The sequence below is a fragment of the Hippichthys cyanospilos genome, chromosome 13 (genome assembly GCF_059441005.1).
Source record: "Hippichthys cyanospilos isolate Australia breed blue-spotted pipefish chromosome 13, RoL_Hcya_1.0, whole genome shotgun sequence".
In the NCBI taxonomy this organism is placed as follows: Eukaryota; Metazoa; Chordata; class Actinopteri; order Syngnathiformes; family Syngnathidae; genus Hippichthys; species Hippichthys cyanospilos.
The window spans coordinates 15951173-15976930 of NC_142381.1; the positions used below are offsets into that span (position 1 = coordinate 15951173).

Here is a 25758-nt window from a genome sequence, read left to right on the forward strand (position 1 = left end):
CAAAAAACAGGAAGTGAAAGTTTCACACTTTTGTTATTTGGAGCCCCCCCTTTTTTTTCTTCTTTTTTTTTTTTTTTTTTTAGGACTTGCTATAATTTCCACCCGAATGAGTAAAAAGAGAAATATTCTCCCAGCAAGAGCACGTCTCAGCCTCGGGACATCCTCGCTGTACCTCCCTCATCCTCTCTTGCCGTCTCCCTCGCCTTCGCTCTCTCTCTCTCTCTCTCTCTCTCTCTCTCTCTCTCTATGCTGAAACCTTTGAGAAAGGGCCTAACAGCTTGGGGGCCTGTGTGCATAACTCTACATTTTACTGTAATTCATGCAAAGTAGCGCTGCAGCAATGGGAGATTGTGCAGCGATTGCATTGATCAACACGCTCCCGTCGCTTCTTTTCTGCCGCCGCCGTTCTCAAAAGGGAGTTATCGTGCGTGTCGTTAAAACCGACAATTTTCATTAACCGTCATAGCACGGCGCAGATTGCCTCCCAAAGCGTCTGGAAGAACAATAACAATCTGACCGCTTGGAACTGGAGCAGCCTTTTGTGGTACCTTAAGATTATTCTATTAAAACCTTGACTTTGCAATTGGAGGGCAGCGGAGCGAAAATCCCAATCTGGTCAGATCATGGTAAATCCCGCTCGTAGTCGAAAAGAGAGACGGGGTTACGCGAGGGGAGATGCTTATGGCTTGATCTGCGTGAGTCATCTTGTTTATTCTTATCCTGTCTTATATGGGTCACACCTCCTTGAAAAAGCTACAGAGGAACAAAATACACAGATGGAGTCTACCTGATGAAAGATGATTAGCGGCAACGCTTTAATGATGTGTTGTCGCAGTTTGCCGGCAGCATCGCGACTTCAGGTAAATTTCACGTTATTTGGTTTGACTGGTGTTCTCATTTTTGTTTGATTTTGAGGAATATTTACAAGTAGGTCCAGAGGTGTTCTCAACTCCCGCCAATAGATGAAACCAAATACCCTTGCACTCGGGGGTGCCCCAAGATCTGTTTCTCCGGCAGCTGTCTGCAACCTCAAATTGTAAACCAAAAAATATGAGCTTTTTTTTAACTGTCAAATATCAGGCAGTTTTTTTTTTTGTTTTTGTTTTTTTTTTACTTTTATCTTCTCCACAATACCACATTACAACATAAACATTGTCCTCCTCCCTGAAAAGTAATTAACGGATTTTTCGGACTATAAGCCGCACCAACAAAAATTTAAGCTGATCCACAGCGATATTAACAATCAAAAGTTTAAGCACCTTTTTAAATTACAAGTCAAATCAAGCACTACCACCAGGGGGCAATGTTTCACACATGTTTGCATGACAAAAGCCTCTGCTTTTCTCACCCTAATAAATCATTTACTGGTCTGAAATGGCATTGAGTTTCTCACCTGATTCCTAATATATGCATGGCTAGCTGTCAATGGAGACCCATTTTGAAAAATCCAATTGGCAAAAAATTTGAATAAATTCGGTTTGAAATGACCGAAAATAACATTTTGATGTGCTAATTGATTCACATTTGCTTAAAAGTAAATCATGTGCTTGGTTCTAAGTAGGCTTTTTTTTTTTTCATTAGTTTGCACTCAGCAAGTAAGGTAGCTGCGTCTTTTTGCCATAATTATTTGTATGTATTTATTTTATTTGAGGTTATTATTATCGTTTTATAAGTACCAAGTCTTGAAGCCTTGTATATATATTGCTTGTTTTAAACAAAAGGGACATAAATAGACATGTTTGTTCAAACATGATGAAAAATTGTGATTAATAATCGTGACTTTAATATTGACCAAAATAATCGTGATTATTAGTTTGGTCATAATCGTGTAGCCCTACAATCACATACACAGGCATTTCAAATTACACATCACAAACTTTTAGCAAAGATCTTTTTCATTTATAGTCGGAAAAACACGGTAGGTAGTTTTTTCTCTCCCTTGTGAAGGCAACTTTATTTAAACTGCACATTTCCTGCACAAGGTAACCAAGCATGCATACAGGAAAATACATAAATTAAACATAATTACAAACAAAACAGACGTTTAAAAGTCAAATTAAAAGCATATTCTGATATACAAAAGAGTCACTATAACACAATTTAGCAAGACTGTATGTTGATTCATGTTCCAATTAATTTGCTATTATTTTGAAAAGAAAATGTACTTTTCCTAAAACAGCATTAAAACACACTAAATTAGCTTTTCTGATACCTGCGGAATCCTTCTTAAAATACAGAGGACCATTTGTGGAGGTTTCACTAATGGGTCTTTTGTTTTTTAAGGACCCGTGAAGTATCTGGACACACCAAGTAACATAATTGGAAATAAAATTCATCCTTTACAGTGATTGAAATCTGGAGCCCGTGGACAGCATCATATTGTGAGTTGGTTTTATTTGGTTGTTTTTGGGTTTTTTTTGCAATTGCTGGGTTTTTCTTTTTTTTTTTTTTTGGTCTTGTTGCCTTTGAATTTGAGAAATGGCTCGAAATTCAATTAATTTGCCTTGAAAGAGAGTCTAAGGTCAGTATCCTTCTCCTCTGTGAATTTACGCTGCATTGATCTGAACGTGAGTGGAGCGCATCGGACTATACAATTCACAACCCATCAGGTTATTTCATTCAGCGCATCATGAATAAATGAATGAAAACATTCAATTAGGAGGCAAAGTTGTCCATGACTCCACCATGTTTGACGCATTCTGTGCTATGCACGGAATGTATATTTATGTTGATATTAAAATACCTTTCACCCTTTGAGAATAGCGGTACTAAATTAGCTATAATTTTATCATTTTTAGATAAAACTCTCGACACCTTTGCTTTAAACGGTTAAGTTTAAGTACATTACCGTTTTTCCCTTTTGTCTGAGACAAAAGAATTTTCATTTTCTGATACCCTCGTGAATGTTTTTACAAAATGGTGACATTCCTTTGAGAAAGGTGCACCAGCAGGGGCAGTTCTAGGGTCAGTGGTTTAGGGCAGTGATTCTCAAGTGAGGGGACGGGTACACCTGGGGGTACTTGAAGGAACTCCAGGCGTTACTCGAGATTTTAAATAAAACACGTGCAAAAATCCTTTAAAAATAATTTTATTGAGTTAATTAAACGTTTCAGGATCTATGTTCATGAAACAAATTTTATGTTCAGTCAGTTATTCAATTTTGTTATTCTTAAAAGCCAGACCCCCCCCCCCCCCCCCCCCTCGCCATAATAGAATGGTTCGACCCAACTTCCCACTTCTGCTACATGTTAAGTAAATGATTTATTTTTGTAAATGCTTCTCCACTATGATCCCAAAAGAGCACACTTTAATTTGAATATTTTCTGTGGACAAATATTTGTTTAGAATTATTTGAATTTTACTTTTTGAGAAAAGGTCTGACACTGTGTTGTTTATTTTTTGAGGGGACAAATATTTATGAATAATTAAGTTAATGATTTATTTTTTGAGAGATATCTACCGTTATCTATTGCTTGTCTTAAGGCTTTTTTTCCACTTGTTAAGGGGTACTTGCCTGAACACTTATTTCACAGGGGCTACATCACAAAAAAAGGTTGAAAAGAAAAAGAAAAAAAAGTTGAGAACCACTGGTTGAGGGAACGTTGAGCTCCCAGCAGAGCCAAATAAATGTAACCATTTTGTTCATTTGTACACAATTCTATTCCCACATTTTTGAAAAAGAAGGATAACAAATTTTAGTTATGAGCATCCAATCAGTTAGCTTGGCTTTAATAGTAGCGAACTGTATGCTAGCTTCTTTTATTACTGTTGTGACAGTTGTGCTGTCTGTAACCATGAGTAATGTTTCCGAGCTAGAAATAAAATGAGGACTGCAATGATTATAAAGTGAGATACTGGGAGTTAGAATGGAAGAAATGTATGTACATAATCCAGGTATTTACTACTTACACGACAACTCCTGCGTGTATGGGTGGAAAAAAAAAACATTTACTTTTATGCTAATAAATATTGTATGCTAACTAGCTTGTTTAAAAAAATGTTTAACATTGATTTTTAGCGGTGCTGAGATTTATTTTAGGGATGTGTGAATAATGCCAAAATGGGCTAAAAACACCTATGTGTTTTAGTATACGTTAACAAAAATCTAGTTAGCGCAGCCTTAGCTTAGCACATGCTTTATGCATACTGCAAACTCGTGACTGAAATCGTTGTTAAACCTTTTTGAAATCCAGCGTCGTATATTGTGAGCGCCAAATCATTGAAATTGTAATGGACGAATACGTGAAGCTAGCGGTGAGTGAATTCAGCTAGCCGCTTGAGTTTCCAAGTGATTCTGCCCCGCTTCTGATCTGACTGCATCACTGGGAGGTCAGTTTCCCCACACACACAAACACACGCACACACACGGGCAGTGGGCTGAAATTGAGTGGCGGAGCTGCGAGTGAACTATCAAAGGAAAGCAAATGTCATGGGAGGGCAACTTGTTTTTGCCATTTACTTCTCCCATATGCTGCAGCAGCAGAGCAGATGTCGCAGACGATTGGCTAGGTGGACCCGCTTGCCTCTGCGGATGCTTTTTTTGGAGGATCCATGTGCCTGTGATGAGGCTATTTATCATTACGTCTGTTGGACCACTGGGGAATGTCATGAAAAAGAAGTACCGCAATTCCCCGAATATTGAGCACACCTATGTAAAAGAGGCTCCCTTAATTTTGGGGTCAAATTCTGGTATTTTTGGTTAGCATGTATAGGACAAACCAAGAGTTTGGCAACAATGTAAAAACTATAGCAAACAGAATAAACTCATCTTTTGCAAATTCTTTATATTTTTTCTTATCTTCTTTCTTCATATCCGTAAGTTAGATATTGTTTTCTGGGTGAAGTGTTTTTCAGATTTCCCACATTGTGAGCAGTCAGTGAAGGCAGCGCCAGTGTAACATCGTATGCGCTCCAAGCAGTTGTTTTTCTTTTTACTCACGACGCATCGCGACTTCATTTTTAACAATCAAATACCCAAAGTTTATGATTGTGTGTATATGCCTGAAAACCACAGTTAATAAATGATTCAAAATGAATAAATTTCTGTGTTCTCTAACCTGAGCACTCCGCTGTATATCTTACCACTCTTAATTAAATCAGATGTAGACGTCATAAACTTACATCATCCTCTCCATTTTAGTAATATTCCTGTGTGTTAACAAGAATGGGCTCAGACGTTGGTTTAGTCTGCTCGCTTCTTTTACAGAAAATAATGCTGTAACAACCTCAGCTAACACGAGCTGCTGTTAGCTGCATCAGGCACTGGCAGCGATCAGCTAAGTGATTTAGCTACCCTCTAGCTCATCCCGTTATGGTAATTATTGTAAGTAAGACTGCAGCCGATATAAAAATGCACATTAGCGTGTCAAAACCTACTGGAACGGTGCATAATAAAAATAAAAAATTGTCTAATCTTTAATTACCGTTTATAGGACACACTCATACTTTTGGCCTTCATTTATCGGAATAGTGTGTCTTATATTTTGGGGAATTACCGTATTCAGCCAGTACTAGTATATTATTTTGTTGTTTAGTGACCACTTGGTTTTGTTGGAACAACGAACATGCACAACATAGATGAGAACTCTTTATTGAGCTAGAATGAGATGATCTTAAAGAATAAGTGAGTTTAACAACACAGACCTATATCATTTTTCTATTTGACTCGCTTGTTGTAGGTCGTCCATCTATAGCCTTTAGAATCTTCTCTTTCACTTGTCCCTGCAAAGTCTCTAACAGATCAGCTGACTGCTCTGTTAAGCGTCAATTTAAGAAACCCCAAAAACACAACTGCTTTTCCAGACTTTTTTACTGATCTTGCCTAAAAAAAATTCTACAACAGGAGTAACTGCACCAAAATGGGTATAAGGGTCAAATTTCTAGCACCAAAACTGGATAAATTAGTTGTTAAGAGAAATAAGTTGCTAAAATTAAATTCCATCAGTCGAAAAATAGGCCACTTATGAGAGTGATTTTTGCACTTATCTGAGTCAAAGCTTCGCTGAAAGAAAACCTTGGTGGCTTTTCATGCGCAAGTCGATCTCTTTCAAGTTAGTCTTGAACTTGGCCAATAGACGTCCCTAATTACTTTATTCTAACATCCTGGGTTTTTTTTTAAGTAGTTTTTCCTTCAGTTTGTTTCACTCTCTAGCTACGGTTTTGACTCAATGAGTATTAAGAGATAATGGTAATATACACACTGTACAGTCATAGCCAAGAGCACTGATTCGAATGTTGTTTTGCCGCTTTCAAGTTGCTTTTACAGTGTTATAATGAGCGTTGTCATTAAGGACTTCCTGTATTTCTTTTTTATTCATGTAAAAAACTACTATAATCACTTGAGCTGTAGAAACATGCTAAGAAACTTACTGTGGGTTCAATGAATTCTTCTTCTATTTTCAAGGCTAAGGATGTTGTATATTTTCAAGGCTTCACAAAGAAGCGCCTCTGTTTTGATTGGATCCTCAAAAAAAAATCCTTCGCTTTTTGAACCTTGCAAGTTTGATCTTGTTTTTTTTCATTATCAACAAATCCTGCACATACACACAAATAATTCATGCTGTAAGGTTCGCTTCGGCACAGGCAAGCAGCACATGCTTTTACTCTAATAAAAGAAACAAAAAAGACGCAAAAGAAGAAATTTAAGCCAAACTCAAACTCAAGTCACATCGGGATATTGTAACTTCATGCCACGTTTCATTATAATACACTTACCAAGTTTTATCAAATTAGAAATAGAAAGCATATTTTGACACATCTTGAAGGTCAGAGAGGGAAGATGAAATGTTTTGGGTTTTTTACCTAAAAGCAAAGTCTTTTTACAAAGTGTCTGGATAGTTATATAGCGGTTTAATTGCAAAAAAAAAAAAAAAAACGCAGTTTAAATTGTTCACCTTCGCATCTTCAGGTATTTCCAGAGCTGTGATGTCACAAAAGCTGTGTGAACAGGGATGTCGTGTTTTTTGTGACCAGATGTCCCATTTTAACTGAGACGGTCCCTTTTTTGAGATTTACATCTTCGAGTCCCAACAGATTTTGCCTGGACCATTGTTTTGTCCCGATTTGATGTAAATTGAAATCCAGTCCGTTTTTTAAGCCCAGCAAGTCATCATTTTTTGTGCCATGTCTATGTCAGTCATACAATTAAAAAGGAATTTAATCTATTTACTTTGAATTTTACATCATAGTGCTTGCATTCAACGAACAATAGCTACATGGAGAAGCCATAAAAAAAAAAAAAACTGTATTTGCTCTCGCGGTTGAATGGAGATCCATTCAATGACCACTCACACAGTAGGACATCTCAAACATCAATGGAAATACTAATTCAGTGCACCAAACATCCATGACTAGTCCATGTGCACATTGCAGGAGGTATGTGGAGACAATTTATCATTTATTTGACAAACCAAATTTTACTACACCGGGACCAAGTATAAAAACGATTGGACTGTGCTGAATTTATTGAATGGTACAGCGTTCTTGATCTGCCATCCAAGTTAGCATTTAGCATCAATGTTGGGATTAGAGCATTACAAAAGTAATGTAATTACTGTAATGCATTACGTTTTGCTATGGCAGGCATTACAAACAAAAAGAATATTTTACTGGGTACAAATGACAATAACATGTGTTACAATGCATTATAATATACATCCCAAAAAATGCTCAAAAACTCTTTAAATTTAGAATATTAATTGAAGTTTAGTGGACCCCTGGGTTACAGCGTCCCTGCCTTACGTTTTTTTCATGTTGAGATGTGGAATACTGAGTTTTTTTGTCCCCTCTTTAAGGTATTTTCCCCGCTTTGCGACAAAAACAACTATCATGACTATGTATTTATGTTGTTTTGTCTCCATCTGCAGGCGCTTTTAGGTAATTGCACTTATTTTCTGTTGCCGTCAATGCCTCCATGCAATGCGTCACTACAATGCTGGTCTGTTATTGGTCGGCATCTCCTCACGGAGATGCTGGTCTGCTTTTGGTGGGCCTCAGTCGTTTCAAAATGGCGGAATGGTAAAGCTTTGTTCTATCGCGAGTGGTTACAAAACCGTACTTATAGTGCATTTTACTGCTTAATTAAAAGTTGAATGGGTTAGCCACGGGTCTCAAGATTGCTAGTGATGTTTAAGAGAGAAGTAAGAAGATGATTTATATAGAAACTAAGCTGGAGATAATCAATAAATACGAAGCTAGCCTAAACTGGCAACCATTACTAGGGAATATGGGCATAACAAGCGCCACTCAAAGGTAAATAAATCCTTTCTATACTTTTTTATATATTATGTTTTCTCATTGTATACATGTACATTATACAGTAATTACTTCCTATACTATTTTGGTTCCAATTTTGAATATGTATGACCAATGTTGATGTTTCTACCTGGAGTTCGAAACTCATTAGCTATTTAACATAGGTTTGGATTTTCCGCTATACGGTGAATTTGCCTAACGAGCCCAATGGCGGAAGGAATTAATCTTGGGATTAACACAGGGGCCCTCTGTAGTTGATCATATGAATGCAGTTCATTTGGTTGCCTTCAGATGCCGCTGGTGTATTGCTGATATGCAGAGAACTTTGTTCTTGTCGTTTTATTTGTATGTTTCTATTTGACATTTCCAACAATCGAGGCATCATTTACAAGTCCAGGAGAGCCATTTTATTTGTTTTGAGCATGTTAGTTTACTTCACTTTAGTTTAAGGTCATTCTACTGCATGTGCAATGGGCGTAAAGAGCAAAAGACAAAACTGCAGCACATAGCAAAAAAAAAAAAACAACAGAAAGGCATTGCAGGAGCAAAACGACATTAATGATTATAACTATGTAATACACTTTAACTTATATAGCCCAGCGGTGCCGGGTTTTATGGGTTCTTTGAACGATTATGTATTTGAGAGATACTGAAGAAAATGCCTCATCCTCTTCACAGAAAAAACTGTTAAGAAAAAAAACACTTTAAAGTTAGCTTTTTCTACTGACCTGCAGGTGAACATTTTAAATCAAGTCCTGGTCATTAAAAGCAACAACAATAAGGTTGCTTTATATATGGAAGAGTAAAAAACAGTGGCAGTCTATAGTCTATCTATTTAAGCAGGCTCACAAGCCCCTGGCCTAAAACTACCTGTCGCCTACATAATGATCTCGAAGATGTATGGTCTTGAGATAGCGGAGGCTGCTGAGACAAAAGCCTGCATGCTCCCAGAGAGCGCAAGCGGCAAATAACAAAGTAGGAAACAAGTACTTTTGATCCCCCTGCACTCTTATCTGTCCTGTTTGGTGTACCGTAAAACCTCTACAACGCGTGACACCTCATTTCTCCCGGTGCTTGTTCCGACTCTGATGGGAAGTTTCAAAGCGAGATTCGCAGAGTCCCGGCTATTTGTTCTTGTGACTAGCGGTATTCATATGTCAAAATATTATCTCGCTGCTTCCTACCTATTCTGCTTGGTCATTCGTCACCTCCTGAGGCCCGCCTCTTCTGTCGAGCTGCATGCGCTGGAGTTCACCATCAGATGGCAGTCGACTGATGCCTTCTCTCCGTGTGAAATGGCAGCTGCTGGCGTCATTGGACTGGCCTTACTTCAACCTCAGAAGAGCCCATTTCAGTGAGACTAACCTCTTGTTAAGAGATCTCTCAGATCAAGAACCAACTGAGCTAACTTTTAAATAACATAGCAATTACCCAAACGCTTTAACCCCAACATTTATTTAGCCCGTAATCCCAAGTCATAACCTTGAACCCTCTTTCCCATCACTTAAACAGAACCAGAACTCCAAACTTTCCACCAATTCTTATTATGTATATTATGTATATTCTTATGTATTTTTATAACCTTAATTTATCGCTAATGTATTGCTATATACTACTATCAGGAAAAAAACAAAGCAAAAGAAAAAGCAAATACAAATACATATACAACAAACTGTTCTATATGCTCTGATATACTCCTGAGACCCAGCCAATTTGCGTCCTGCTTCGGACATTTGTTTATGGTCTATAATCTTTTGACTTATCTGAGCTACTCAACTAAGTTCTAAAGTCCTCAATAGAGCACATCCACGGGGATGCAATTAACGTTGCGTTCTTGCTGAAACAACATAGAAAATGCAACAAACCAAGCTAGCTAGTGAAACTGCTCGAATGGTGAGGGAGGTGATATAATGGGGTCTTACTACTCAGTGTTTTAAAGATAACCAAATCTTTAATTGACCCTTTTGCTATAAGGGGTTCTCAAATGTGAGTACATAATTTTAACAGTTTCTGCAGGTATCAGCAAACCAGATGTAATGCCGTGACAAAAAAAGTACCTTTTTCTTTGAAAATCAAGAGCAAATTAATTGGAACATGAATCAACTTGTTGCTAAATTGATTTATAGTGCCTGATTTTTCCTTACTTGTTACATTTTATGCGGTTTGTCATTGGGGACGCAATTTTTCAGCAGATGATGTTACATAATATACGTATATTCTGGAGTATCTGAATAAAATATGCCGAGTGATATCACTACAAATGTTTGTCGTTAAATAAATCTGAGACAAATAGCATGGCACTGTTTTTCACCTTTTGTCTTCTTTTTGCACTGGCTATGGGCTACTCGGCTGAAAAAAATGACATACAATAAATACCATAACCCCTAATCCAATTTATGTTACTCTTATCCCAAAACTATATTCAGAACCATAAATTCTAACTCTACTCCAACTCCTAATCTTAACCCCTGGACGCTTACATTAATCATAAACTTTATCCATACCTTCCACTACCTTAAACCCAAGACCTGACCCTGCACTTAACCCACTACCCTCAACCTTATTTGCAACCTATCTTGACCCAAATTTAGTCCATAAATCCCAAACCCTGACACGTTATACTACCTTAAATCCTGGCCAGATTTTATACCAGATTTTGACTTGAACCTGGTCCATACATATATTACGTATTGGTATGTATATACATACCGATATTGTAAGAATAGAACTCTCATACATCAGATCCTGGAGAAATTAAAACATAATATTGTTCAGACTGTGAAATGTCTATTGTACAAACTACTAACAAGAAGATAAGAGAAACGTGGATTTTTCACCCTTAAAATCACAGCGAGTCCAATACTCCCACTCAAGATGCTACAAGGCCATGAGATCATTATTTCAACAAGTGTTGTAAATAGTGTTAAGGGGTTCAGTAATGATTTCAAGTAAATGGTCTGTTTGGGTGAAAAGAGGAAGAAAGGAGTGAAATCCCCACTCGCTCGGTCTGCCGTGACGTAACGGTGCAGTTAGAGTGCATGGAAGGCTGCGTGACTCACATTCTTTGGGAATGAGCTCCCCTAAAAGGAGTACGCTGGTTTCCTGTTGCATACAATGAAGTCTGGACTGCCTGAGAGCAAAACAGGAAACGACGTGCGGTCGATGGAGTTTGCGTTTATGTGAGGGCGGCTACAAACATCTCAATTTGGCAAAAATTGCAATTGCACCACCCTAGCTTTGCATCCTACCATTTTACCATTATCTCATTATTATTGAATATTATTCACATAGTTTTGTACAAGAATGATAGAAGCATAAAATAGTGCATAGAATACAATATTCTGTATGTGTTTTAGTCACTGGCTTATTTCAAAGTCACTGGGAGGGTAGTGGTTCACTCAGAGATGGTGAAATGTGTTATAGGGCCATGTACCTTTTGGACATTTGCTTTTCCCGCTTTTGTTGGCAAACAGAAAACAGAAAATGATTTTTGTTTTGAGGTGTGTAAAAAAAATAAATAAAAGATTAAATAACTGTATAACCAATGCCATCTTGGTCAATCTATAATGGAAGATAAATAAAAAATAAAACATTAGATAGGGGCTTGGTTGGTGTTTTCAATTTAAAATTTAGGAAAGAAAGACGGCTATTAATTTCATAAATCAAAACAAAAAATACATCTGATAGTTTCTTACATCAGAAGGTTAAGTGAATGCCTGCACATCTCGCTAAGAATTGACGGGAATTAATTTGCAACAGATAGGCAACGGTGCTAACTACAACATATTTTTACCATTTTCACCAAAAAAAAAAAAAACCTCAAGGCTTTTTCTTGCTTACTTTGTCACTTCCTCGTCTTGCTCTGTGCACTGATATGCAAGCTAGCAGCCAATCAGAGTGGCCGAATGTCGCCATGATGAATTCGTTAAAAATTCCCACCTGGCGCCCGGAATATCCACGACTCTAGACTACCTCAACTCCAAGTCAGAACTCAACACTGTAGTCCATAGGTGTCAAACTGCAGCCCTTGAGAGCCGGTATGCTGAATGTTTTCCCAGTTTCTCTCCCCAGAAGACCAAATTATTAGCTTCAGCAAGCTCTGCAGGAGCTTGAAAAATGATCCTAATCATTTGAAGCTGGTGTGTTTGAGAAAAGAGCATTGAAAACATGCAGGATACCGGCCCTCGAGAACTGGAGTATGACACCTATGCGGCCTAGTCCATAAACTGAAAATCCTGAACTGAAAAAAGATGAGCTGCAGTGTGATGGTCACTATTTAAGTTTTGGACTAACCTGAAATGAAATACTACCTTACTCTTTGTTCTCATAGGTTTCCAGTTGAGGAAAATTCCTGGAATTTTTGCACCACCAGTTCCAACCAGAAGTACGTGTTTGGTCATTTGACAAAGGAGCAGATGGAACAATCGATTGACTTTCCCCATGGTGAAATGTTATGTCATCCATGAAAGATGAGAAATGCCGTAAGTCATGGCTGTACTGTACCAACACCCAGAGAGGAAAGCTCATGTGGTTAGAAAGAAAGAGAATTCATTAAATGGGAACATCATGGTTATACAGTATCTCTCTATTTCATAACAATATTTGCTGTGGAAACTGCAGTCAGGCTGTTTGTGACTTATATCAGCCATTTGTTCTACTGCGGCACAAAACATGAGTTTGCTGCGTTTTTTCCCGATATACAAAAAGCTCATTTTGAACATTTTGATGCCATGGTAAATTGAACAGATTTTAGTGCTACTTTCTCTCTGTGAGTCCTCTCAGGCACCAGTGAAAATCAATGTGTGTGCTTGTGTGTGTGGCGGGCGGTCACAATAGGCCCACAGCGCAGGCCATATCTCCACTTCATTTACTCCTCGTCTGATAATAATAAGTGTCTCCTCTCTGCTGTACTCAATTACATCTTCATTAGGTTGCTAACTTGCTCCCAACTAACCATCAACGTGCAGATTTTAAGTCTGTGTGACATTAATTACCAAGATGGCTGAGTCCACAGGTGAAGGAAGTGAGGGCGAGACTGTGATACGTATTAGATCTTCATCTCTCAGGACCGTTCAGCGTCCACAGCCGCAGTCTCCGGTCTCATCATAGCATCAATTCATTTTCATTTATCCGCTGATGAACTCGGTTCCTTCATCATTTAGTCCGGGCTGTCTCTAAACAAGATGAGTGGCTGACACGGTGACCTCTTCCTTTCGGGGTCTGCCAATCAAAATTTTGACGCGCGATAATTAGCGGATAAACAATGGGAGAATCTTTCTATTCCCGTTACGTCGGTTCAATAGTTAAGACTCGTGCTGTATAGTTAGCATCCGTACATTTATATACACTCACAGCTACACAATCAAATGACATTTAAAAAGTAATTAAGGTTAGAGGTTAGGTTACAAACTTTCCTTATTGTCATTACACCATCAACTGCACAAGTGCCTGCACAAGAAACATGCAAACAACAGAGAGGGACAGAATAAACAGGCCTGTTGGTACTTGCTGAGAAGCACCCTGATGTCTTAAAAGAGAAAAGAATAACACCAGGGATAAGGGAAGAAGAAAAAATAGGAAGTGGCCCATGTCCCCTAATGGGGGCATAATATAAGCCTGGAAATAACCTTGCAAATGCCACATAGATGTCATTGCAAATCTCAAGGCCTACTAGTAAGACAGGGTGTCAAACTCTTTTTTATCGCCGGCTACATTGTAGTTATAGTTTATGTCAGAGGGCTTGAATGACTGTGAAGTCAAATAAGTGTTCAAGTTCACCGTGAACTTTTGTTAGTTTGAAATCAAAGGCCATAAAAACTGTACAAAAGAGATTGGGGACAAAAATGGGTATGTTTCCCCCCCGAAAAACGTTTAAAAAACGTTCAAATCAAGATTTTGCAAGCCACATGGAATGATTTGGTGGGCCGGGTCTGGGCCCTGGGCCTCGAGTTTGACACCTGCGTTGCAAGAGGTGTGTTGAGATGTGCTGTAGGAACTGCAGGATTCCACCACCAAGGATAATGTCCAGATAACAGATGTTTTGCGAACAGGCAGACAAAGCTTTTAACAAACGCATTCATCTCATCATTGTCATTTTTTTCAGAATTTTACTCCATTCGTTGAGTTTAGTATTTAACTAATTTTGCGATACCCCCCCAGTCTCTTCATTTGTGTCCACTATCAGATCCATTGTGGCTCAACAAGAGAGCACGAGACAATATTGGAAAGGTCAGAGGCTTGACCATTTTTAATGAGGAAAATTGCAGCTAGATTAATGCTATTTAAAAAAGAATGGAAAGTAGAAGACGTGTTTTTCACTACGCCTACACAAATCAGCCCCAGCTTCTGTCTCACTCAGGTAAAATATTTGGACAGAGTTCAGAGAGGAGGCAAACTCTGTGAAGCGAATGGCTGTTAATAAGACAAACAGTGAGGAAGAGTATCTTAAATAAGCAGGCCTCCTTCCTTCTGGCCACTTGTGCCATGTCGACAAGTAGTTCCACATAAGTAAATCTGTCAGCCGGCCCATGGCGGGTGTGACGGCTTTTAGCAGACAGCTCGTTTGACGTTTGAGCAGGGAAAAAACTTTTGTCATTGCGACTGCAGGCGAAACAGCCACAGTCAGAGGAGTTTTTCATTGTTTTATCTCTCATTGTGTTAAAAATAACCCAATTGTTATCGTCATTTTTAGCTATGTCTTATGAATATCCAACCGTTTTCTGGAGTGCTTGTCCTTAATAGGCAGCTAGGATAGAGCCTGAATTGTTCCCCGCTAAGTCACAAAACTACATTTAAAAAAACTAAAACTTCAGAACTGACAGGCAGTTGTTCTATGGACAAACCTACCATGCTGCCATGAAATAAATATAAGTGAATATTAAATTAGATTGGATAAAAAAAAAGGCATTAATTTAAGCAAGGCACGGCTGCAAACATTAGCTGTTAGCAATATCTGCTATTTAGCTAGCATCTGACTCTCTTGCTGCTTTTTGTAGATTGTTGAGAATTTAGAGGGCATTTGGACAAAAGGTCTTAACCTCACTCTTGTTTCCGTTGTTCATGATTTTTCTTCACATCTGAGCGCTTTCACCTCGTGATTAGCATTTACTGGTTTGAACTTTCATTTTAAAACTGAAAATGACTCATTGAGAAATGGCGCTGAGAATATATCTGTATGCTACCCATTGTTCTTTGTCGGAGTGCTTTGTTTTATAGTTGTTAACATCTCTTGACACTTGTATGACAAAAAAAAAATCATTTAAAAAGGAAGCAACTGCTAATTATTAACTAGTCAGAAATACCTAGCTAGTCTTTCTACATCTAAGTACGTTAGTTTACAGATGTTAACATCTTTTGACACTTGTGTGAATGATGAAAAAAACATTTTACAATGCAAGTGATAACATTAGCTGTTCTTATATGAGTGCTTCAGTTTACTATCGTTAGCATCTCTTTACTATCGTTAGCTGAACTGCTAACGTTAGCTGTTTGTATTATCTGCTAACTAGCTCGGTCACAACTGGTTAGCTGTCCTTTTTACACATCGGCTTCATTTTATTGTTGTTAACATTGACACATGATTTAAAAAATTATTTTAAGAGAGGTCAAGTATTATCTGCTAACACACTAGCTCGTGAATGGCTGGCTGCTTTTTTCTTATCTGTGTGTTTTAGTTTACTATTGTTAACATTTCTTGACACTTGTGTGACTTAAAAAATAATTTATTTTAAGGAGGCAACTGCTAACATTAGCTGTTCACATATTTACAAAGTAGCTAGCTAACAACTGGCTCGCTGCTTTATCTGAGAGATTTAGTTTACATTTCATAACATCTCTTGAAACTTAAAAAAAATAATTAATCTTAAGAGGAGTCATCTGCTAAAATTAGCTGTTTGAGTTATTTGCAAAATATCTAGCTCACGACTGTAGCTACTTTTTGTTTATTGAAGTTTGAGTGCTTTATTTTGACACTTTTAACAGATATGTTTAAAGGATATTGCGTTTTATTTTCATCACAGTGTTACTTCTAACACTTTATAATAACATTGTATTCTGCTCTAAGATTTTTGAGTTTTTTTTAAGTTGATTTCATACTTTTAAACCTTGTCAACTGCTATATTTTGTGTATTTTCAGTCCAAACAAGTTTTGCTGTGCACTAGATTCATTCAGTCTCTTTTATGTATTAAGGACAAAAATTTGACCCCCCAAGGTTCCTTTTCCAAACAATGTTTGTTTTCTGCTCATTTTCACCAAAGCTTGCGAACTCATAAGAACATTCCGTCTCCAGAGTTGGAGCGGAGGTCACAGCCGACATCGGTTGTTGAACAAAGTTAAAACGTGCTGTTGTTGTTTCACAGTACCTTTGACGCACTTCCCCCTCCAAGCTGTCTTCACCGTGTGCCTGAGCTAAATTTGTGGCAGAAGTGAAACTCAAAGCACTATCGAAACACACATGCAGGAAGCAAAGGTACAGTGCACACAATAAAGAATTGCGGAGGTGCGGCAGACATCAGACGTCTGCTTTGTTATAATACACCGCAGCAAAGGTGGAGCCACATCCAATGTTATTTCTTGTCATCTATACATTTGTTTTCGTTTCAAGTAAAATACGTCTAGAAAATGTCAGCCTTTCTATCGGCAACTAAATCCAATGTAGTTTTATATCAACTTAAAGGGCATAAAAAAGGCAAAAGGTCCAAGCAAATGGAGCTTTATTTAAACACTACATGCGTTCACATTCATGACATTTGATACAAAAAAAAAGAGCAATAACAAGAACTGTACAGTGAAAACAACTGAATGTAAATGACAATTTGATATTAGACAGCAGGGAGTTAAAAGTGAAACTAAAGTGCTGCATAGTTTTGCTACACAAAAAGAAATCGGGGCCACTTCCTGGTTTTAGCACAATTGGGAATTCCAAATGAGGCATAAACATATTCAGAGGACTGGAGGCGCGCTTCTTCTGTCAGACAGATGGAGGTTTTATCGAGATTTGGGAATATGTCACACATCTTGAAGACGACGCTGGAGGCTCATGGTCTCGTGGACAAGGACGCAACGTCTGCGGGGGGGTCTTGCGCCTTTTTTGATGAAACGCCCTTTTAAGTCGGATCTTGACCTTTTCCCCTAAAGCGGCGAGGGCAAGGCTCGCTCATTCCAATGTGCTTTGGTGTAGATCCGCCCGTCTGCTCGGCGCCCCCTGCAGTCTGTTTTCTACTCCCCTCGACGGGGATCTTCACATCTCTGCGAGAGAAATGAGGCAGATTGGATCCCATGTAAACTTGAGTGGACAAACACAAGTGTTTTGAGGGGCTCATTATTTATTTGGGATATTAATCATCTTTGTGATGACATGTCATGAAACAGCCTTGCTTTGCTGCTCACAGATGAAGAAAAATTGCCGTAATTTTTACCATGACATGCATATTTGTAAAGTTCGTCCTCTGGCTTTTTACCCGTCACGAAAAACAGTAGGGATGTTTATTTGAATTTTAACCTTTGAGCAGTATTTTTGTCCCATCCTTTGAATTTTTATAAGCATTGAAAAGAAGGCAAATTGGCTAAAATACTGAGAATGATCAAAATACTGCACAAGGTTCATAAAAAAAAAAGAAAGTAAATTTCTCATTGACTAAAGTCGTACAGTCGAGAAACCACGAACATTTGTAAATGTTAATAAAAGGGTAAATAATAATAATAATATAATAATACTTCTTCTTATTATTATTATTAGTATTAGTGGTATCAAGCAATTACAAATTATTAAGTAAATAATGGCCACATCTTCATAATTAATGGAGCTTAATCAGAATCATCAACAACTATTTTCTTATAAGCTTGTTGATTTACTCCTGTAAATTCCTGGAATTAAATTTATATTATCAAATTAAATATATATATTTGGTTTAAAATTTTGCTGGAATAGTTTTGCTTGCGATGGGACACCAAAAGCTTGGCTTTGCGAAGTGTGCATATTTTTTTTTTTTTTAATGAGTCGTCAAGCAACTTTTTAAAATGAATCTAAGTAAATTAGGCCTTGTCTACATGCGATTGGCTGGTTTAAATCCGCATATACTCCCCCTCGCCGTCGTTGTTTATTCAAATTCGGTTTCAAATTCGGTTTCAAATTCATTCAAGCATGCCAAGTCGCTAGGCAGCAGTATTGTCGCAAATTCTGTCCACTCAGAAAGAACTTCCACCTCTGACGTCATCGGTATCCACGTCTTCGGCGGGAAAAAGAATAACGCGATGACCTAAATCCCTGCTGAAGCTGGTCACACGCAACCACAAAACTGGAGGCATGGGCAAATCGGAAGTTTTGAAACATTCGATTTTGATGAAAAAAAAAAAGCCCCCCCACAAATAGCTAATAGAGCAAAACGGAGACATAAACGGAGACATTTACTACTCGTTACTGCCGGCTACGTGTAGACAAGGCCTTAATCTCTTTAATTTTAAGGGCCCTAATATATATATATATATATATATATATATATATATATATATATATATATATATATATATATATATATATATATATATATATATATATATATATATATATATATATATTTTTTTTTTTTTTTTTTTTTTTTATTTTTATTTTTTTTTTGTTTCCCTTCCACTGACTGCTTGGTGCTTGTAGTGTACTCTCAAAGCTAACTAAAGTGCTCAATTTTATTGCTCATTAAATCAGACCCACAAGCGGTCCTCAGTATACAAAGGGGGGGAGGATGGGGCACTACGTTTGTGACTTTACACACTACTACTCTGGCTTTTAGTGTGTAAGTGTGTCAGGGAAGAAAAAAAAAAGATAGAGTGATAGAAGCTCTAATTTCCTTAACTACACACCAGCAAGTTCCCGGTCCAACACATCAATAAAGCTCTGCAGCTCCCTTGTGTCTCCCAGCTTGGCTGCAAAAAGAGGACAGGGAGAAAAGGAATTAGAAAGGAAAAAAAAAAAATAACAACAGAGCAATGGAAAGATTTTGAAGCCTGGCGTATTTCTTTGGTATTTCCAACGGAACAACTGCTGTGAAGTAACAGAATATCAGATGAAGCGCTTATAGACAAGGAAAATATGATTTTGTTTCTCTCTCTCTTCAAACTCAGTTAAAGTTCATCCCCAAATCTTGACAGCTCACAACCTCCCACAGGGATATGTCTGCATAACTTTCCGAGGCGAAACGAGAGTATGCAAACCCCTTCGGGTCACCGCTGTTTGTTTTCATTGATATGTAATAGTTGTGGCTGCTTATGCATTTGCACCTATACAAAATGAAGCACTGTCATGCGCCACGAAAGGCACTGCAGGAGACGCCACGACCGCAGACACAAAGCCTAGGTATTGTTGTGTAGAAACAAAAGCGAACAACGTGGCGTTATGTGCCGAATGTGATTGTGATCACAGCGACAACAACAGCGATGTGGACAGAGATATGCATATTTTGAAAGACCCCTCCGGTACCTTTCCGCGGCAGCGACAAGCCTGCTGTGTGCAGCTCCTCCTCGCTTGTGTTCAAACTGTTGCCCAAAGACGCTTCGCTGCCTGTGGGAAACAACAATTAAAAGACTGCACTTACAACATGACTTACATAATAACGACTATATGCCGCACCAGTATATAGGCCGCCGAAGGTCGTAATGTTTTTATATATATATATATATATATATATATATATATATATATATATATATATATATATATATATATATATATATATATGTACTTTTTTCCCCCAGACTATAAACTGCAACTTTTTTCTCATGACTTGAGTCCTGCGGTTTATAGTCCAGTGTGTCTTATCTGCTGTTTATTTGTTTATTTGTCAGACAAACTACCATGAATCTACCATGACTGTGCTTAAAAAGACTTTTAAAAATATAGTATTAAAATGATAAAAATTAGGTATTCATTGTATAAGAGCTTGAAAGTTTGTGACGTGTAAATTTGATGTATGTGGATTTTCATCTATGCCCATAATGTATTCTATTGCAGTCTTTTTTTCATGCAGTTTTTCTTCTCTCTCTGACCAGTCAAAAATAGCAAATTTATTTATTTAACAAAAATAAAATCAACCTTTACCCCTTAAATTTTCATGTATTTATTGCAGGTTTAATGACTGCTATCTGTCTTTCTATTTTTTCTCCTTCTAAATCAGACCAAAGTAAACCAATATTGATTGTCTGTATTTAATTTTTAACAAAAGAAACTGACGTTAAAACAATTAACAACTAAAAGTCTCATTCGATCCCAAAAGTAGTATTTATTCGTCTTTACACACTTCAGACATTTAACCCCAGGTTATCATTGACATGATTTTGCAGTTCTGTAATGATTATACAATAAATTACAGACCGCTGTCTCTCCTCCCCCCAAAAAAGGAAAAAAAAATTGTGTGGGTTGTGTCATAGTTGTTGTGTCAACTGTCTGTTAGTTAGAAAGCTACTTTCAGGTTCATACGGGATGACTAACAAAAGGGTCGTAACCATGTTTATGTTTCCATTGAAGCCATGTTAGCTAAAAATAGACTTCTACAAAAATTTCATGACCACATTTTTGGTAAGCCCCCCCAACTTTGTTTAGGTTGTTTTATTTGCATGTTTTTATTTTACATTTCCCGCTATCCAGGCATCATTTACAAGTCCACGGGAGCAATAATATTTATTTTGGGATTATTTTTAGAATAGAGTCATGCAAAGTACTTCCTGTGTTATGCTGTTCAACCCTCTCGATAATATGCAGTCAGACGTGACGGCGCGCTAATTAACAAGTGATTCAAGAGAAAGTGTTCACCGGTTTGTTTACAGGAGCGTTAAGTGGTATGTATGTGTTTTTATGTGATTGTGTACAATGTTAGCCAAAGCAAATGTCAAGTTTATGTTTGTTAGTTCTACGGCGTGAACTGTTAGACCAACAATTTTTGCCTTTTGTATCCTGAATTTTCTTTCATAAGACACAATATTTTTCCAGAAGCATTTTGTAACCTGAATTTTTCATAAGAAGGGACGTTTTTAAGTAGAGGTACCACTGTATAGCAATATTTTTGCAAAGCATTTCTTGAAACAAATTTCACTCAATTGTTTATGTGTGCCTAATATATTGACCACCTAGAACACAGGTGTCAAACTGAAGGCCTGGGGTTCAAATCTGTCCAGCCAAATCACTTTATGTGACCTGCAAAATGACTTCAAGCTTCTGGCTAAAATACCAAATTCACAAGTTGTCTTCAGATTTTACAAATTCTGGGGGGGAATAACAAGCAACGAGGGACCAAATGGACAGATGATTGCAGTTTGGTTCAGCTTGAAAAAAATGCCAGGTTGACAATGATAGAAGGTGGCTCAGGGCACAAATGAATGAGTTTGTAATTTGCTAACATTTGTTCAGTTTTTGACCACACTGTTTGTTGGCCTGTTCCCAAAACATCTTTTATCTGGACATTTATCTGCCCCTCTCCCACCAAGTGGCCCATACTAATATGGACATGGCTGTCTCCATAGAATCGAGACGATATGTTGCTACGATCTCTTACACATAGGTGTCAAACTCAAGGCCCGGGGGCCAGATCCGGCTCGCTAGATCATTTTATGTGGCCTGTGAAATACTAATTTGACTTTAATTTTCTGGCTAAAATACCAAACTTGCAAGACTTGCAAAGTCTTCAACTTTTACAAATTTTGGGACAAAAAAAAAGCAATCCTTTCCTTCCTAATCTCTCTTTGAACTGTTTTTACCAGCCTCCAAACTAGCTATGTGTTTATTTGACTTTCCAGTTATTCCAGCTCTCTGACAGAAACTATAACTACATTGTTGTCCACAATATAAATTGAGTTTGACACCCCTGACCTAGAATAACCGAAATCAAAACAATTCCACATAAGAGCTACGAATACAAACGAGTCCATTGCTTTCCAAGGTTTCTTCTTCTTTTCTTTTCTTTTTTTTTTTTGGAGTCACGATGCTCCCTCGTGAAACGTTCGAGGTCAAAACACATTCAATGACGATCGCGCAAGGGAGCAAAAGGACACGCTTGTTTCTTTTGTCTCATGACCGTCTGCAATTGCACCACAGTGAGAAGAGAAATACAAAGACTATTATGTTGTATATGTTGTAGATTTGGTCCTTTGGCACCGCTCATTCAATGCAAATTAAATGGAGAAAGCTTGGCGGAATTATAAAGGAGCACTAATCCTCCCAAACGAAATAATATTGGCTTTTACAGCTTAATCATTTTTTCTTACTGTAATCAGAGTCTTCGACCCCGCTGTCGTCCGCCATTGTCGTGCGGCTCTTGGCCTGCGTCAATACGTGCTGGTATGCGTGGAGGCTGCTTTGGGGGGGGGCCTGCAGCTCCTTCACCACATCCTGGAACTCTTGCAGCAGATCGTGCAGCTCAAGCTCCAAGTCTGAGCGGAAAATGTGACGAGTTAGCAGAAAGTAGGAGTGAGTCGGCTTACTTCATCACAACCGATGGGCAAACTATGTTTAACTCATTCATACACACACACACACACACACACACACACACACACACACACACTTAAAAGCTAAAGTATTCGATCACTTTAATACTTAAGTGACTGAAGTCATTGATAATTTTACATACTTTAAGTAACTAAGCATTGAAGTAATTAGGTATTTACTCTAGGTACTTACAAGCTAAACTAATTGAGTCCTTTAGTACTTAAGTAACTGAAGAAATTGAAAATTTGAGAAAAAATTTCAGGTAATCAAGCACTAAAGTCATTTATTTATCTATGTAATTAAGAGCTAAAGTAACTGATTGCTTTAATACAGTACTTTAGTACCTAAAGTGATTGATTACCTTTAGCACTCAAGTATTAAAGTAATAAATTACTAAACACAATAATTAATTACTTCAGTAATTTATTTACTTAAGAAATGAATTGCTAAAGTAATTATGTATTTACTAAATTACTGTCGTAATCGATAATGTTGAGTTTAGTATTTGATTAGTTCAGTACTTATGTACTAAGAGTATTCAATTAGTTTAAGTACTAAAGTACTAATATAATCACTTACTTTAGCTCTTAAGTATATAGATAAATGAATGACTTTAGTGCTTGATTACCTACCTAAAATTGTCAATTACTTCAGTTACTTAAGTACTAAAGAGATTGTTTACTTTAACAAATGAGTTGCTAAAGTAATAACTTATGTACTAAAGTACTGAAGTACTCGATTATGTTGGGTTAAGTAATTACTTTAGTACTTAAGTTTTAAAGGTAATCAATTACTGTAGGTACTAAAGTACTAAAGTAATCAGTTATTTTAGTGCTTAAGTACATAAAGAAATGATTTAATTTAGTGCTTAATTACCTCAAGTATCTCAAATTGTCCATTACTTAAGTTCCTTCGGTTGTATAAAAGTTTGTGATGTGTAAATTTGATATAAGGTATATATGATTGTATTTCAATATTTATGATTGTATGTATGAATTATCTGCAATGTGTTTGTATGTTCACTAAAATAATCTAGCAATTAAAACAATGGGAGACAGAAGAAGATGCTATCGAAGAATTGATTTTGAGTTTGAACTGCTATTTAACGCTGCAGTATTCTGTTGGTGTTACGTTGAAAATAATCCATCCTTTTTGCATATATATGTTGGTGCTAAATATGCAGGCATGTTGAATATGTTACGGAGAGGATGTTGCTGTTTTTAAATAACTATAAAAAATAAAAAACTTACAAATAACATATTTTTGCGTAAATATTTGATGTTATGACGTGAGGCTTATAGTCCAGTGTGCCTTATTCATGACAAAAATTGTTGTTGTTTTTCTTATTGCTCAATTTTTGCTGCTGCAGCTTTTATACCAGTGCGGCTTATAGTCCATAAAATACGATAATTGATTACTTTCGGGACTCACATGCTAAGAGTAGTACCTAAAATCTTGGATTAGTCTTAGTACTCTTGAGTTTCTAAAGTATTTGAGTACTTTAGCTCTTAAGTACAAAATCTAATGAATTACGTTAGTGCTTAATTACTTAAGGTAAGTATTTATAATAATATATAACTATGACTGTATTATTATTATTATTATTATTATATAATAATCAATTACTTCAGTTACTTATGTACAAATGTAATCAATGTATGTAAAAAAGTATTTGATTAACACTGAAGTAGCTCTTTAAATCGACAGCAAGTGGCAAAAGTGACCGCCCCCTGCGAATTCATAATCCCACAAACACTATTTGCACCATTGCAATCGGTAATATGTTATCCGCAAAAAGAACGTTTTGGATTGGTTATTTTCTTTTTTTTTCTTTTTTTTTTTAGATTGAAATGAACTCAAACTGGGTGGAACGGTGGAAGACTGACTGACGGAAGTCATGGGTTCCTATTCCAGCTCCGGCCTTCCTGTCTGGAGTTTGCATGTTCTCCCCGTGCCCGTGCATGAACAAATGGATGAACTAAAACCTTGAGCCTACCCTGGAAGTTATGTTGGAGTGTATGTAGGCAAACAAACAGCCTATAATGCCTAAACAATATTAAGTTAAAAACTGATAATATCTGAGCTAAAGCTAAGGTAAAATGGTGTTTTATGTAATGTTGTTCAATAAACAGTTGCAAGATAAACGTTTCCTCTTTCCTCTGAGGAGAAATCTGTGAGGACTACACTAAATAAAAGTACGACTGACAAGTTCATATGAACTCGTTTTTAGGATTAAAAAAAAAATCAGCACTTGTTAAATGACCCAAAAAAAATGTGACTTTGGCACGCATTAAAATGAAATAGGAAAATGTGAAATGTTGAAACTGATGTTCTAATACCGAATGCGATGCGAGCGAAAAGCGAAAATACAATGTGACTGGGCAAGAAATAGGTTTTAGAAACATCAAATACAGCTTATAGCTTCTGAGACGACTTCTACTGGTGGCCGCAGCGTCTTAAATGGCTATCACTTGAAAACTAATGGCCCGTATAAAAGCCGGGACTCACCTGAGGTCACTCCTGAGGACATATCGGCACAAAAGGATGGAAGAAGAAATAAAGAGGAGACTGCTGGCATCAAGGCGTTTCTAGGCTGACTGAAACTGACTGTACTTCTCTTATACAGCTGAGTGAGGAGGCAGGGGGCGGAGTCAGACCCATGCAGGAAAACTTGACTTCTACTGTAAGTGGAAAGAAACGGGAGGAAAAGGCTTGAAGGAAAAGCAGACAATTCAGATATACAGGAAAAGGCGATTACGCAACGTGGGCTGAGGCTTACATGTTTTTTCCTTTGAAATCTTTGCTGTGGAATTCCTCCCTTAAGTAATTATTAACATATTATGGATGGATGAATACAAAAAGACTTCAAATTCGGACTACAAGTCGCTACTTTTTTCTCATGAATCGTGCGTATCTCCTTGTAAACAAAGATAAAGAGGAAGACACTATCCAAGTATTGATTTTGAGTTTGAACTGATGTTCTACTCTCCCAATCGGGCGTGTTACTGTTGTGTTCAACAGTATATATATATAT

At 37.3% G+C, this 25758-nt stretch overlaps 1 protein-coding gene and 1 long non-coding RNA gene across 3 annotated transcripts; one reads left to right on the plus strand and one right to left on the minus strand.

The window, feature by feature from the left end:
* Positions 1 to 16948: 16948 nt before the first annotated feature.
* On the minus strand, positions 16949 to 25402 carry LOC148414007 (regulator of cell cycle RGCC). 2 transcript variants are annotated; one of them, XM_088432308.1, is made up of 5 exons: positions 25233 to 25396; positions 22502 to 22666; positions 19725 to 19805; positions 19109 to 19171; positions 16949 to 17500 (listed from the first exon to the last, which is right to left on the minus strand). In XM_088432308.1, the coding sequence occupies exons 1-5, from the start codon at positions 25300 to 25302 to the stop codon at positions 17493 to 17495; spliced, it is 387 nt and encodes a 128-aa protein (XP_088288434.1). In that variant the 5' UTR covers positions 25303 to 25396; the 3' UTR covers positions 16949 to 17492. The 2 variants fall into 2 exon arrangements, with proteins under 2 accessions (XP_088288434.1, XP_088288436.1); XM_088432310.1 differs by lacking the exon at positions 16949 to 17500 and having other exon boundaries at positions 19101 to 19171; positions 25233 to 25402.
* LOC148414008 (uncharacterized) lies at positions 22186 to 24868 on the plus strand. The gene is made up of 2 exons (XR_015867690.1): positions 22186 to 22703; positions 24569 to 24868. It is a non-coding gene; the product is annotated as an uncharacterized LOC148414008 (long non-coding RNA).
* Positions 25403 to 25758: the final 356 nt, after the last annotated feature.